The sequence below is a fragment of the Nyctereutes procyonoides genome, unplaced genomic scaffold (genome assembly GCF_905146905.1).
Source record: "Nyctereutes procyonoides isolate TBG_1078 unplaced genomic scaffold, NYPRO_anot_genome, whole genome shotgun sequence".
NCBI classification, from domain to species: Eukaryota; Metazoa; Chordata; class Mammalia; order Carnivora; family Canidae; genus Nyctereutes; species Nyctereutes procyonoides.
In genome coordinates this window covers 1,517,194-1,533,123 of record NW_026575141.1, presented here as the reverse complement: position 1 = coordinate 1,533,123, position 15,930 = coordinate 1,517,194, and the positions used below count along the sequence as shown (strand labels likewise).

Below are 15,930 nucleotides of genomic sequence, written 5' to 3'. Positions count from 1 at the left end.
TCTCTGGGTGCAGGGCCTACAGGAGTCTATTCCTTAGGTAATTCTCATGCATGTCAATGTTTGTGAATTCTACTTTTGTAGCATTTAGGCTTTGCAAAGCAGTTTGTCATCTGGTACCTCACCTGAGGGAGCCTCACTTTTGGCCTTGTCACAGGTACGGGCATTATTATAAACCCCAGATGTACTCAGGGAAATGTGAAAGCCAAGATAATTTGACAGTTCACAACGCTTGGTGGTGGTGGAATCAAGAGTAGAAGTAGTCTCTTTCCATCATGTAACTTTGCCTTCTGTCTTACGTAAAAATGACACTCCTAACTCCTGGCCTGGGCCTGGGCCTGGTTTTGTTTTTCCACTGGAGAAGGACAGTATTTGCACTGACATATCCATTCTTTTACTTAGACTCCCCACATTGTGATCAATGACAGGCCTCTCAGAGATAGCTGGACATGTTAAGAAATGTGATCAGCAACCACAGAGTAAATAAATCTTAATTAGCTCACCTGAGAATTAAACTGATGACTTAGATACCTAAGCAGTTTCCCTAGAGACCCAGCACATTCTTGTATTAAAAATACATATCTAACATCTTTAGTTATCTCTGAGAAGTGGATTTATGGATAATTTTTCTAATGTTCCACTATGATGAAATGTTTTGGGATGGGGGAGAGGCATTTCCCCCCCTAGCTTTGGTGAGGTATAATTGACATACAGCATTGCACAAGTTTAAGGTGTAGAACATGTTGATTGGACGCTCTTATATATTGCAAAAATGATTCCTGTCTGTAGCATTAGCTAATAACTGCACCACATCAATTAATTACCATCTCTTTGTTGTGGTGAGAACTTAAGATCTACTCTTAGCTACCTTCAAGTCTATAATATGCTATTAACTGTAGTCATCACGCTAAACATTACCCAGGCTTATTTGTCTTATAACTGAAAGTTTGTTTTGTTTGACCAGCTCTGCATTTTCTCCACCTCCAGCCCCTGGCAACCACCATTCTAGTCTGTTTCTTTGAGTTTGGCTTTTTTAAATTCCATGTGTGTGAGAACATACAGTATTTGCTTGACTTATTTCACCTACCCTGATACCCTTAGGTTTCATCCGTGTTGTCACAAATGACAAGATGTCCCTCTTTCTTGTGGCTAAATCGTATTCCATGGTACGTTGATATACGTGTGTGTGTGTACATGTGTATATATACACGTGCATATGTACCACATTTTCTTTATCCATTCTTCCACTGATGGGCACTTGTTTTCCTATTTTAGCTCTTATGAGCAATGACCATGAGAGCTCAGAATCTTTTTGAGGTCCTGTTTTCATTTATTTTGGAATATATACCCAGATGTTGGATTGCTAGATCATAAGGTAGTTGCATTTTTAATTTATTGAGGGACCCCCCCCCCACTATTTTTCATAGGGGCTGTACCAGTTAACATTGCCAACCAACCAGAGCACAAGGATTCCCTTCTCTCCATGTCCTTGCCAACACTTGTTTTTTGTCATTCGGTGATAGGCGCTCTAACAGGTGTGAGGTTGTATCTCATTTTGGTTTTGATTTGCATTTCCCTGATAATGAGTGATGCTGAGCACCATTTTCTGTACCTTTTGGCCATTTGTATATCTTCTTTGGAAAAATGTCTTCTTTAGTTCTCTGCCTAGTTTTTAAATTAGATTGTGTGTATGTGCCTTTTTGTTATTCCTGAATTGTGTGAGTTCTTTATATATTTTACATATTAACTCTTTATCAGATGTATCATTTACAAATACATATATTTTTTTAAGATTTTGTTTGAGACAGAGAATGCCCAAGTGCATGAGCGAGTAGAAAGGTGTAGAGTCAAAGGGAGAGGGGGAAGCTGAGTGGGGATCCTGACATGGGGCTTGATCCCAGGACCCCAAGATCAGGACCTGAGCTGAAGTCAGACACTTAACTGACTGAACCACCTGGGCACCTCTGTCATTTACAAACATTTTGTTCCATTTTGTGGGTTGCTTCTCATTTTATTGATGGTTTCCTTTGCTGTGCTGAAGCTTTTTAATTTGATGCAGCCTCACTTGTTGGTTTTGCTTTTGCTGCCTTTGCTTTTGGTGTCAACTCCAAAAAATTATTGCCAAGTCTGATATCGAGGATCTTACCTCTGTTTTCTTCTAAGAGTTTTGTGGTTTCAGGTTCTACATTCGAGTCCTTTACCCATTTAGAGTTGACTTTTGTGTATGGTGTGAGATTGTGATCCGGCTTCACTCTTCTGCATATGGCTTCTGGTATTCCCAGCACCTTCTGTTGAGGTTATCCTGGGAAAGACATTTGAAAGAATGATACTAATACTTTAAAAGGAAGAAGGCCTGGGTCTGTTTTCTAATCTTAGTCACTAGTTTGCCATCCATTAGAATTAAAAACTTACTGGGTCATCTACCCAGCATTCAGGAACTGAGCATGAGAGGCTGACTTGGCAAGTTGGGAAGTGACACAGGAAGAAAGTTACCCAGCGCCCGTTTCAGTGAGCTTTTTATTTTTGCTCTGTTTCTTTCTACATTGCTAATAGTTTTTTCCTGTTCTTTTCATCATGCAGATGGAGAATTAGTCAGCATTCCTCAAATAGTAACTTCTTTTTACATGAAGATTGTTATTAATAAGTGGCAAAACTTATCTCTGCCCCCTTGAAAAGTAGGTGTTAGATAACCCTGAAGATTAAATGGGATCTCTGTCCTGTTTGAAATGAAAAATACTAGCTCAGCCAGGCTTAATATGAAACCATGTATGTGAGGTAGAGACATGTAAAGCTAAGACCACTTTGATAGGAAATAATTGATGATTGATTTCCTTTAATTTTTCATGTAAGACCCAAGCTCAGAGTTCAGTGTTTTCTTATCTCTTAGAGCATAGTCTGTGGTTTTTGCCATTATCTGTCAGTGGGGAAATGGAGAACCCTGATATTAAAGTCTCAGCAGATAAGTAGTAGAACGGAACTGATTTTCTACTTTGTGTGTGTGTCTTTGCCTCGTGACCAACTAAGGCAGTTTCTTGGCTGCAAACCTGGGTTTTCCAGCCAAATGACTAATTCAGGGTTCCCTGGATGTTAAATTTAGATTCAGATAGTCATATCTCACCTTAAATATTGAACATTTTTCACAACTTGATGATACAACTTTATACCATATACACTCCTTGTCCAACCTTGTACCTGTTCCTCAACATTTTCTTCTTCTGTTTCTTGAAGATGAGACAGATTGGGGAGCTGCAAGTGGGAAGTTAGTAGAAGATCTGGAAAATAAGTAACATTTAACTTATACAAGAGCTGTTTTCAAAACTTGCTAGGTAATTGGATGTATGTTTAAAGAACAAATTCTTGAATTAGACCCTTCCGTGGTGGTTTTTTTTTTTTCACACCAAGTAGATTTTACTACAGTATTATTAAAGTTAGCTCTAAGTGCTTGTATCTTTCAGCTTGAACTATACTTTTGATTTTCATGTTAGGGTTGATAAGGTTATGTGTTTGAGAGGATAGTTATCTGTGAAATATGTTTTTATTATGGGCTTCTAAAACCAGGAGATTATAATATGTAACAGATTTTTTCACCTTATTATCAATAACCAGGCTTATAGCTCTCCCATCTGCTGGAGCTCAATTTTTCTTTTTCTTTTCTTTTTTTTTTTTTTAAAGATTTTATTTATTTATGAGAGAGAGAGGCAGAGACATAGGCAGAGGGAGAAGCAGGCTCTTCAAGGGGAGCCCGATGCAGGACTCGATCCCAGGACCTTGGCATCATGACCTGAGCCAAAGGCAGATGCTGAACCATTGAGCTACCCAGGTGGCTAATTTTTTCATTCTTTCAACTAGTATTTATTGGCTATCATCATATGCTGAACATTATGACAAATACTGGAATAGAGTGATAAGTTGGACACAAGTTCCTTACCCTTAATGAGTATATGGTCTAGAGAGGTAGAGGCAAGGACTGGAGGAAAGCAGACCAGTGGAGGGCTGTTTTAGTGCGTGATATGGCCTGAATTAGCAGAGTAACCAGGCAATGGGGGGAAGCAGTCCATCTGCAAGATAGTAAAGAGGTAGAAGTAGAGGAACATGGTGACTGATTGATTGGACTTGAGTAGGGAAGGGAGGTGGAGGTGATTTGCTGGGACAAATGGTACCATTCACTGCTGTAGGGACCATGGAGGAGTAGGTTTGGGGAGCGATAGGATGAGTTCTGTATAAGTCGTGTGAGGTTTGAGGTCCAGAGCTCAGGAGAGTGGTCCGGCCAGAGAATACATGTAGGAGTCATTTGTGGGTGGAATGTTGAAGACTGCTGAGTGAGCTCACCAGAGAGAGTATGAGGATTGGGAAGAGAATTCACAGCATTCCAGGAATGGGCTGAGGAAGAGGTTCCTGAGGAGCCACCAGAGAGGTAGAAGGAAAGCTGAAGAGTTTAGGGTTGTGGACCAGTGGGACCAGTGGCAGTGTTCCAAGGAGGATTGAGTAGTCAGTAGAAACAAGTGCCCGTACTTATTTAAATAAGGGCCAAAGAGTGTCTTCTAGATGGAAGAAGATGACTGTTGGAGACTTTTGCAAGAGTTGTTTTAGTAGAATACCAGGGGTAAAAACTCGTTTACAGTGTGAAGGTAGAGTCAGTATAGAAAGTTCTATTGAAAATTTTTCCAGCCTTGGTTTCCTTGGCATTGGACTATACTGATATGTCTTTGGTCTCCCTTCCTCCTACCTACCTACCTTTTTCTTTTCCTTTTCTTTTCCTTTTCCTTTTTTCTAAAGATTTATTTATTTATTTGAGAAAGAGGAGCACATGAGAGCAGGGGGAGGGGCAGAGGGAGAAGGAGACTCTGAGGCAGACTTCCTGCCAAGCACAGAGCTCAACCTCCCTACCCTGAGATCATCACCTGAGCTGAAACCAAGAGTTAGAAGCTTAATCAACTGAGCCACCAAGGCTCCTCCCAGCCTCTTTTTTAAAAAAAAACGACTTCCTTTTTTCCTAATACCCCTTAAAGGGAACATCCTCTAAAATTGGGGCCTTTGTTTGAACCTTATCTACATTATAGTTGTAGTTTCCTTGTCTATGATATGGGGTTAAAAGCCATACCTTCCTCAAAGATTTAAATGAGATAATCCAAGTATAGCACCTCACACAGGGCCTGGCTTGTACTCAGTGTGGCTGCTGTTGGCGCACTGGTCTTTGTTGGAGTCCATGTCCTCTTCCTCCTCCTATGTCAGCCCTACCATTTTAGAGCCCTCTCCTTCATTCTGACAGCTTGAGCCACCAGCCCCGTGCCGAGGACCCCAGGTCAGTGTCTCTGATCCTAGACTTCTCCTAATATTGCAGTCACCCTGCATTGCTCATTCATTGTCTTATGAACTCAGGCACACACAGAATTTGACAGTTTCCTCCATTCTAGGCATTGGGCCTTGTGTTGGGGGAGACATGTGGTTACAAGGAGGCATAAACCACACACCCTATCCTTACTTTCTGGCCCAGGAGGCCATGCATGCTTATCACCACTCAAAGGGGCCACAGTGAGCTTCTGGGTTTTTTTTGGAGGGAGTGTAGAATCCCAGAGGAATGAAGGAATTGGCTCTTACTCTGTCAGTTAGGCCTCCATCAGTTAGCAGTGACAGACCCCAAATCCAACTAAATTAAAGTGGGAGTTTTCCAGAAATGTTGCTGGTGTATTTGACCAACGGAGGGGCTTTACTAACCAAACTGTAGGAATGACAGATGGGGCTGAGCTATGGAGACATCTGGAGCATCTCCTGTGACTCTTTCCCACACACCGTTTCAGATGGTAACTCTTACAGGTACAGAAAACAATTCACTGTTGTTTCAGGTTTGCTTTTCTTGTATACTTTTATATCCATTTTTGCATGTGATTCTCACTACCTGTGATCAGGACATTGTGACAGAAGTTTGTATTTGAGGAACCTATGATCTGGAAGTCCTCATGATATCTTCAGGGCCCCGGGGGCACGCAGCAGAGAGCTGGCATCACGGCCATGCCATTTAGACTGTCTTGCTATCCCAGGGCTAGTACTTCCCTTTGCGCCAACTCTGACGTTGTATTGCTGTTAGTGCATAATATTTTGTGGCTACAGAAGTAACCTCTATGGTGCGGGTGAGAGAATCTGTGTGCTTTTTCCCCGAAGGGTGGAAATGGCAATAGTTGAAATTTTAGTCTCTGAGGTTCTTAAGGCTTCTTCGTGTGAGAGGCCTTTTCTTGTCATGTCTCTTACTTCTACTTCACGATTCTGCTGCTCTTGTCTTCTAGATCAGTGGTGAAGACCTTGAGCCTGAAATGATGTAAGCAACTGAGCCAACCACAGTGGGATATTTTCTTTCTTTTATTTATTTAAACTGGGTGGTGGGAGCGGGGGAATAATTTTAGCGGGGTTTTGTGTGTTTGGGTGACCCCAAGCGTGTCTGCAGCTGAAGGCAAACACTTGTTTCCTGCATCTAGAGCTGTGTGGGCAGTTGGAGAGTGGCTATGAATATTCATCCTGTTTCAGTTGCTTTTGGTGCCTTTAATTGGGCCAGACTAGTGTGGATTTATGTCCTATTTCTGTGAGTGATTCCCAATCTCTCTTATCCTTTGATGCTTCAGGAGAGAGTCGTTTTACTTTTTCTTTTTTAAGGACTGCATATGCTGGTGAGGAATGGTGTTTGCAGAGAATGTGTTTTGACTTTGGTTTCTTTTTCCTTATTAGCCATTCACTCCTCATCCCACTGTTGTGGGGGTCAGCTTCTAGCGCCCCTCTGCAATCCTCTTGTCAAGGTCATGGGACCTGTGAGTTTTATGATTCTCTGTCTTTACCTTCTCTGACCTCAGTGTAGCCTTGACAGTGGATATCCTCTTCTCCTTTATCTTCCCCAATTTCTTTCCTGGCTTCATCCTTCTTCCCTAGCTACTTCCTAACCATCTTTTCAATGCTACTATTTTGGGAAGTATTGGCCGTGGACCTTGCTTGCCTTACTAACTGCATATTACCCCCGAGTGATCTCATCCTCTCAAATATTTATCACTTTAAAAATTTCCAGTGTCGGTCTCTCCCCTGAGCTCCAGATTTGCATATCCAAGTGCTTAAATACGTAACACCTTGAACATAACCAGATCTAAACCCAACATATCTTCTTCCAAATCTCTATCTTGACTTGAATGCTCTCACTCTTGGGAAAGATAACCATCATCTTCAGAGTTGCTTAATCTAGAAACCCAGAAGGGGCCGGGGGGAGCATAGAACTCTCTTCCCTCTCTCTGGTCCAATCCATGTTCTGCTGTGCTTCTTCCAGCAGTTCACTGAGAACTCTAGAGTAGGTATTAATTAATACTTTGGAGAATCTAGATTTCTTTCATTAAAAAATTCAGGAATTATCGATGCTGGGAAATAACGTGAATCTTTTGATTTCTTACAGGTTACTTATGTTAGTGAGAAGAACAAACTTTACAGCAAGTAAACCAAAAGAGAAAAGCTAATGTCCTCCTGTAGTAAGAGTCCAAAGGAATCTGCTTTCATAATACTTTGCTTTTTGAGACATCAGTTTCCTTTTTCACGTTTTATATAGTTTCTTTATACACAGGGGAGATGTTGGGCCCTGCTGTCCTTACTCAATGCCATAGCTGATGAGTTTCTTTTTAAAATAGACAGATTGGGGCAGCCCAGGTGGCTCAGCGGTTTAGCTGAGCGGTTTAGCCACTTTCAGCCCAGGGTGTGATCCTGGGGTTCTGGAACTGGGTCCCCATGTTGGGCTCCCTGCATGGAGCCTTCTTCTCCCTCTGCCTGTGTTGTGTCTCTGCCTCTCTCTGTGTCTCTCATGAATAAATAAATAAAACCTTTTTTAAAAAATAGGCAGATTGAGATATAATTCACATACAACAGAGTTCATCCATTGTAAGTGTCCAACTCTGGCTTTTAGTGTATGCACAGGTTGTGCAACCACCACTGTCCAGTTCCAGAACAGTCTAGTCCCCCCACCCAAACAAAATAAACCCCATATGCATTAGTAGTCAGTTCTACCACTAAGTAGCTATGAATATATTTTCTTTCTCTCTAATTTGCCTATTCTGGGTACTTTATATAAATAGGATCATAAAATATGTAGTCTTCTGTGACTTTCTTACTTGGCACATTTTCAAGATTCACCCATGTTGTCATGTGTTCCAGCACTTCATTCCTTTTGATAGCCAAAAAATAATGTGTTATACAAAATATACAATATTTTTTTGTCCATTTATGAGTATGAGTTGATGGACATTTGGATTATGTCCATTTTTACAACTTTACTATTAGAATATTTTACTCCTAGGAATAATGCTGCTGTGAGCATCTGTGTACAGGTTTCCGTGCACCATGCACATGTATGTTTTCATTTCTCTTGTGGATATACCTAGGAATGGAATTCCTGAACTGTATGTTTCATGTTTTGGGGAACTGCCAGACTGGTTTCCAGAGCAGCTGTACCATTTTACGTTCCCACCAGTACTGTATTGAGAGTTCCATTTTCTCTCTACATTCTCAACAACACTTTTTATCACTTGCCTATTTGGATATAGCTATCCCAATGGGCTGAAATGGTATCTTGTGGTTTTGACTTGAATTTCTCTGATAGTCAGTGAGGTTGGATGTCTTTTATTTGCCTATTGGTTATTCGGATACCTTCTTTGGAGAAATATAATCAAAACCTTTATCCATTTTAGAGTTTGGTTATTCATCTTTTTTATTATGAGTTATAAGAAATCTCTAGATAAGCTAGATACAAATCTTTCATCAGATCAATGATTTTCAAATATTTTCACCCATTTTGTGGGTTGTCTTTTCACTTTCTTGTTGGTATCAACTGTGGCATAAAATTCTTTAATTGTACTATAAGAACTGTGGGTTTTATTAATATTGCCCTGCTTGTGCTGTGTAAAGCAGGAGCGAATGTCCCACTCTTTGAAATGGGTTGACGTTTCAAATGCAGGTAGAGCTGCAAGTAGACTCTCTCTCCTTCTGGCCTGTCTCCTCCCTTCTTTCTTCCCTGTCTTATGGCTACGATGGTCATACTACGACAGGTCTACCTTGGCCTTGATCGACCAGGACTGAGAGAAGCTGGCACTGTGTTAGCATTTTATCAAACAATTTGCTGTTTCCATGATATTAATAGATACCACAAATCTCATCTGAAACCTCAGTCCCCTGCTGCGTCTCTTTTAATAAATAGAGCACTGTCCTGAGTTGCTGAATTGCTCTTGTGCTTGAGTGCTAGTCAAGGTGTAAAGTCATGGTGCTTGGTGGCACTGGAGGTGACCAGACAGCAGCACCCTTCCATTCAGAGCAGCCACTACTTTTCCAGTGTTTTCTGCTTCATTGTTGGTTTGTAGACCGGTACCTGGAACTTCATGCCATTGAGGGAAGTTGGACTGCAGTGCGCCTCAGGCTTCTAGATGTCTGAGCAGTGCACCTCAGTTTTAAGAACTGTTAGGAATAGCATAAGGTTATTTTTAATTTTGTCAAGTAAGGACATTTGGCAATGTAATTGCCATCATGACAGAAAATGAGATTTTTCCTATTGAGTACCAAACACCAAATGAATTTACTTGTGTTTAAAGTTAATATGTGTTCCTACTCTTATTTTGTTTTCTATCATTGAAAAATGCACTGTGACCTTTGGATTGATACTTGGGTTCTGGCTTACGTACTTAAATCATTATTTGAAAAGTAGGACCTTCACTTAATCAGGAATTTGCTCTGTATGATGCCAGATACCAGTTTTATACAGATCATTTCCCTATGCTAAATAAACTACTTTGGCTGTTAGGTTATACACATCTTCCTTTGTACCTTTTGCTAATATTTGAGAATTCCTCCAGCAACACAGATGAGAAAGAATTGTTTCAGGTATATGTGAGTATAAATACGATTTGACCTTTAAAAGAGTAAAAAACAAAAACCAAAAAAACCAAAAACCATCATTCCAAACGTTAGAATGGCTCCTATTTACAAATACAATGTTTAATTTCTGGATTATGTGTGTTCTAAACTGAGAGTACTACATAAATTTTTATTGATTCTGTCTCATCTAAATTAAAATGTCAGACATTAGGGTTTTATCATAAGATAGTTATTGGCTGCCATACTGGCACATTAATTATAGTAATTGGGTAGTAAAGTAGCCATAGGAATAGATAATAGGCTATACATTTTGATGAAATTGTAGTTATAACCTCTTATTTATGATAATAAAATTTTGTTAATTGACATTGCTGACAAGCTCTTTTGCTTTCCTTTTCTACTTTTCAGGTTGGTTTGTAAGTCTCCTTAGGAACTCTGAACTGAGAGCCCACAATATACAATAAAGGTCACATTCCAGAATTTTCCAGACTTGTTCATGGTATACATTAAACTCAGGAAATACTTGCTTATCACAGTTTTAAATGCTCCTAAGTATACATGGATGTATAAAGCCGTTTCCCACACCAAAAGACTAATAATGAAGAAAGAAGGTAAAATGTCTCTATATAAATACCTGTGACCCACACTTATTAAGTCACATATGAGCCACATATAATTACCTTACAAGTGGGATAAAATACAAGTTCAAGGGAGGAAAGAATGATTCAAACCGAGGTGATCAGTGAAGCTGTAAGGCTCAGTGATAGAAGAATAACTTGGTATTCCTGACATAAAGCTTCGAGCTATCTCTAAATACACATCTACATTCTAGAACTATAGCAAGAGATACGTGGCTAAATGCACCAACATGGAAATCAACTTTTGTTCTAGGCTCAGCTGCCTTGCAACCTCATTTTGTGTCCTTGAGTATATAAAATTGATGTAATAATATGTGTCCAGCATCTCTCACTATGAAAGATGAGATAATGCAGATGCCTGAGCAGCACCCTGTGGTGAAAGTTGAATGCTTGGCAGGTGTGTATTTTTTTTTTCACACAACTTAGTCCATACATCTGAATGGTAGGCACAGCCTTCCATGACTAAAAGGATTAGTATCCTTATCAAAGTGCCCAATTTATTGCTGGGAAATAGCATGTTCTGTGTAGCATCAGAACTGTTGTCTGAAAAACTGCCTGAATTTCTCAGAGAAACTGTATATGAATACAAAATAGTAGTGTGGTGATCGATGAAATATGATAAAAAGGAAACATGAGCAGCTACTGATGATTTAGAGACATTACAACTGGTTTTTAAGTTCTTACATCATCTTTTATAGTAGAGGAGACTAAGGCTTAGATTTCACAAGTTGCTTCGATCATAAAACTGTTAGAAATCAGTCTGTGGAAATCTGATGTACTCTTTCCGCAGTTGCTGGTTTCCATGAGGGCCAGTGTAAAGCCCTCTTCGCATGTGTGCGTGTATGGATGTAAATGTTATCTGATTTTTCATCAGGTTACTTCTAGAACTGCTGGAGTTGCTGTTTGACAAGTTTAACGCTGTAGCCACTGCACACTCTGTGGTCCTGGGGTACCTGCAAGACACTGTGGTAGCTCCATTGACTCAGCAGGAAGATGTCAAGCTGTATGATATGGCGGACGTGTGGGTGAAGATCCAAGATGTTCTGCAGGTAAAGTACTTTTACAGAAGGTGCCATCTTAGTTTGAAATAACAGATTGGAATGAAAAACTGCCACCAAAAATGTTCCCTTACTCATAAACAGTGAGAAAGCAGTGTTGCTATTTAAAGGTGAGGCTGCCGATGTCATCAACTTCTATCATCTTCAAAAGACCCTTTAACTTTTTTTTAGCAGGCTTTAAAATTAGGAGATTCTCAATAGGTAGCAATCAAGGATGTACAGTGTTTGGCTTTCTGTTGTAATGTACTTGGCTTCACTGGAAATGGTAATACATTAAGGTAATCAATATTAAGATGTTTTTAAACAGTATTTTATAAACATATGTAGCTTAGTTTTATGACCATTTTCCTACAGTCATCTCTTGCATATATTGGGGTAAATGACAGGTCAAGAGCTTGTTTTGAGAGATGAAAATAACTGTAAAGTATAAATGTATCACTTTGATTTGTTGGAGATCAGAGAAATATTACTGTTTGGTATGATGCTGCAGAGATGGTATTTAGAAATTTTATTATGTTTTCTCTCCATGTGCTAGGAAAATATATTTGATTTGGACAGATGAGGATTGGAAATACGCTCAACAGTTAGTGGAAGCAAATTTGGCCTAGCTAAATAGAAGTGACTTGGTTAGATAGTACCTACTAATATGAAAAAAATTAAGTATATGTAGGAAATTGAAAAATATAACTGTGTAGGAATAAAATTACTTGCATGGCAAATAGTATTTGCAGGAAAAAATAAATCATGAATGTAGATTGTAGTCATTTTCAAGAGTATAGGTATGCTCCTATTGGAGTGAATGGTGGATTCTTGGTTACTTATTCATTAGGCTTTTTTTTTTTTTTTCTTTTTTGGTGTAGTCTAGGTGTTTTATTGATCACTCATTGAAAAGAATGTAGGTTGCATCTACATTCCCTGAGTTCCTTTTACCACTTTGTCTATTGCTGTGTGTCCATAATAGGTGCTTGATGAATATTTGTATTTTGAATAAAAATATCCTTATTGTGTAGAAACTGGTTCTTTAATGTTTTATATCTTGATATATCATGAAAATATGTACTTTTCCCACCAAGACGTCCCATGTTTGTTTTAAGGATGAAATAAGATAATAGATTTTAACGCCATTTCTTTTTTTTTTTTAACATCTTTTTTTTTAAGATTTTATTTATTCATGAGAAACACAGAGAGAGAGGCAGAGACACAGGCAGAGGGAGAAACAGGCTCCATGCAGGGAGCCTGATGTGGGACTTGATCGTGAGACTCCAGGATCACGCCCTGGGCCAAAGGCAGGCACTCAACCGCTGAGCCACCCAGGGATTCCTGAGCCATTTCAAAAATAGAATGAGGGACTTTTGGTTCTAGCCATGATGAAGTTACCTCCTGTTGTAAGCAATCTAAAACCGTTTAGATTCAGGCAGTCAGCACATTCAGTTGAGAGTAGAGAGTGCATTCATTCCAGCTTCCTCCTCGGAGACACCTGCCACACCATTGCACAGGGAAATGAAATCTAGGCAGATAGCAGCAGGCTCCCTAAGCAGTGGAAGCAGAGATGATGAGAGTCTGAGGATATGGAGGAAGCTGGAATCTGTGGGTTAGGATGGTGGAGGTGGAGAAGAGGGAATTGCACAGAGGAGGTGCCTCATCAATCTGAAAAAGAATGCCTTGGAGCCTTTGGACAAATATAAAGTTATGCAGATACACTGCAAGGCTTGGCAGAAAACAGCCACTGTGGGACTGACTATGTTGAACAGCAGTTCCAGATGTTGCCAGATGCTTGGAAGTCAGTTGGAGTGGCCAGAGTAAGGTGAACTTGCTGAGTACCCTGTACTTTCAGATGTGGCCTCAGAAAGGTTATGTTGTAGGAAGAGGACTGTTCTGGCTGTAGGGTAGGGGTTCCTCTAGATTTTGCATAACCAGGTCTCTACAGCATCAGCCTGGTCCACCTGTACATAAGCTGCCTACCAGAGCAAAACTCACTCTAAGGTAAGACAATCCACATTTTCAGTAGTGAACCATCCACAGTGTCAAGCATACAGTTATGTTTGTGAAAAAACACAAAACTGCAACTTTGAGATTTAAGAAAATTGATAAAAATTAGTATCTGAAATGAAAAATTCACCAGGTGGCATTAGCTTCAGATTACCTGCTATGGAAGAAAAGATCAGAGAACTTGAAGATGAGTCAATCAGAACGATGCAAAATGAAACACAGGGAGAAAGCTTGACTGCAAAGAAAAATGAACAAAGCCATATTGTCTATAATGCAGCAGTATCCTGCAGTTTAACATTTTGTCGTTGCAGGTATGGGAGAGAAGGGAGAGAGTTACTTGGGCAAAAAATTATCAGAAGAAATCATAACCAAAAGTTTCTAAATTTTTTGAAAAACAGAAACCCACAGGTCCAAGAAGATCAACAAATCCTAAGCAACATTAACACAAAGAAAACCAATACATAGACACATCATCATCAGGTTGCTGAAAAACTGAAGAAAAACTTCTTAAAGATAGCCAGAGGGAAAAAGACACAATGCTTAAAAGGAACCAATAATTATAATGTCCACTAACTTCTCAGTGGTATTTTGAAGAATATATCCCTGTCTTGTTGAGTTTGTCACTTGGGGTTTAAGAGATGCTCTTTATATATAAAGATACAGATTGGGGTGCCTGGGTGGCTCAGTTGGTTAAGTGTCAGACTTTTGATTTTGGCTCAGGGCTTGATCTCAGGGTTGTTAGATCAAGCCCCATGTTGGGCTCTCCACCGGGCATGGAGCCTGCTTGAGATTCTTTCTCTCTCTCTCCCCTTCCCCTGTCCCTACTTGTATACTCTCTGTCTCAAATAAATTAGGTAGGTAGGTAGATAGATACAGATAGACTAAAAATATATGAATAGAAAGATACCATAAAAAATTAGCAATTTGTATTATGCAAACATGTTGGACACTATTAGAATATGAAGTATTAACATACGGAATTATTTGTATTATAGTACTGAACAGCATTTCATAATTGACTATATCAAGCCCTAGAAAGTATTTATGGAATATCTAAACCTAGTTTTGCAAAGTTCTTAAATACTTTACAAGTTCTTCTGATCTCTGATATTTGACCAACTTAGACTTAGACTAATGTTGTAAGTTGAAAACAACTTTTAAGTCTATTTATAATATTATCATATTTATAATACTATAATGAAGAATTAATTGATAATGAACAAAGTTAGGTATGCCTCACTTAGGTCTACTTACTTTAAATTTGTCCAACATCTACAATTCCCACACTTTTGAAAACAAAACCCACCAACTCATATTGAAAATGTTTATAATATACTAACGAACTTTAAATTCAATGAGACGTGCACATCCTGACATGTAAACATGATTTAAAATGTGTGTTTGTGGCTTTATTATTAACTGACTTGTACCTTTCACGTGTATAGTTTCAAATAAGTGATTTGGGGATCTTACCCTTCATATTACAATATGAGTTGTTTAAACAGCTCTTTTGAGATACAATCTACATGGCATAAGATTCGTGCCTTTAAAGTATAGATTTCAATGGTTTTTTGGTAAATTAATGGAGTTGTACAACCATCACCACAATGTAATATTAGAATATTTTCAACACTCTAAAGAGAAACTTTGTGTCCATTAGCAGTTGCTTGCTATTCCCCACTGCTTTCATCCCCAAGATGTGTTGAGGACAGGAGAGAGGTCTCAGTTGTGTGTTACAGGTCTCAGCAAACTGATAGTGCTCAAATTGTGCGCTTGGAATACTGTTATTGTTTGATGTTAGTGTGTTCATGTATCATTGGTGGAAGCTATTTGACAGTTAAAGAATATAAAACTGAATCTGACCTAAAAATACAAGGTAAGGTGTCTAACATAGAAATATCATTTTCATTTCATTTATTGTGTCTAGTTGGTTGGAGATCAAGGTCTCACCATGTTCTTTGCTTCTTTGAGTCCATTTTTCTCTTCCTCTTACCTACTTTGCTGCCCCCCTCTTTTGTTTTCTGAGACATGTTGTTGGAAGAATGACCTTAGTCATGATGTGAATTAATCTCTTTGCTTCTTAACTGTCCATTTTACTCATCTTTATTAACCCACAGATTTGAGAATGAAGCATTTTTGCATAAGTTCATCTAAATAGTTTGAATTGTTACTAGACAACGAGATGTATTCTGCACCTTTTACACTGTTTTTATTTCTCTGTATTTTCTAGTTCCTTCAAACAGTTCTTTCCGTCACAGATTACTAAGTAATATTAGACTCTATACCCATCTGTAAACTGAGTACGCAGTGGCAGGTGCACAGATGAACTAATGTCACTAAATATAAGAAGACAGTTGGCACAGTGT

At 39.1% G+C, this 15,930-nt stretch overlaps 1 protein-coding gene across 4 annotated transcripts in view; it reads left to right on the top strand.

The window, feature by feature from the left end:
- EXOC4 (exocyst complex component 4) overlaps positions 1-15,930 on the top strand; it is a 746,310-nt gene that overhangs the window by 83,837 nt on the left and 646,543 nt on the right. For all 4 annotated transcript variants that reach the window (XM_055307533.1, XM_055307534.1, XM_055307536.1 and 1 more), the window contains exon 7: positions 11,392-11,566. In XM_055307533.1, coding sequence (XP_055163508.1) covers positions 11,392-11,566 — 175 coding nt within the window. The remainder of the gene's footprint in view (positions 1-11,391; positions 11,567-15,930) is intronic.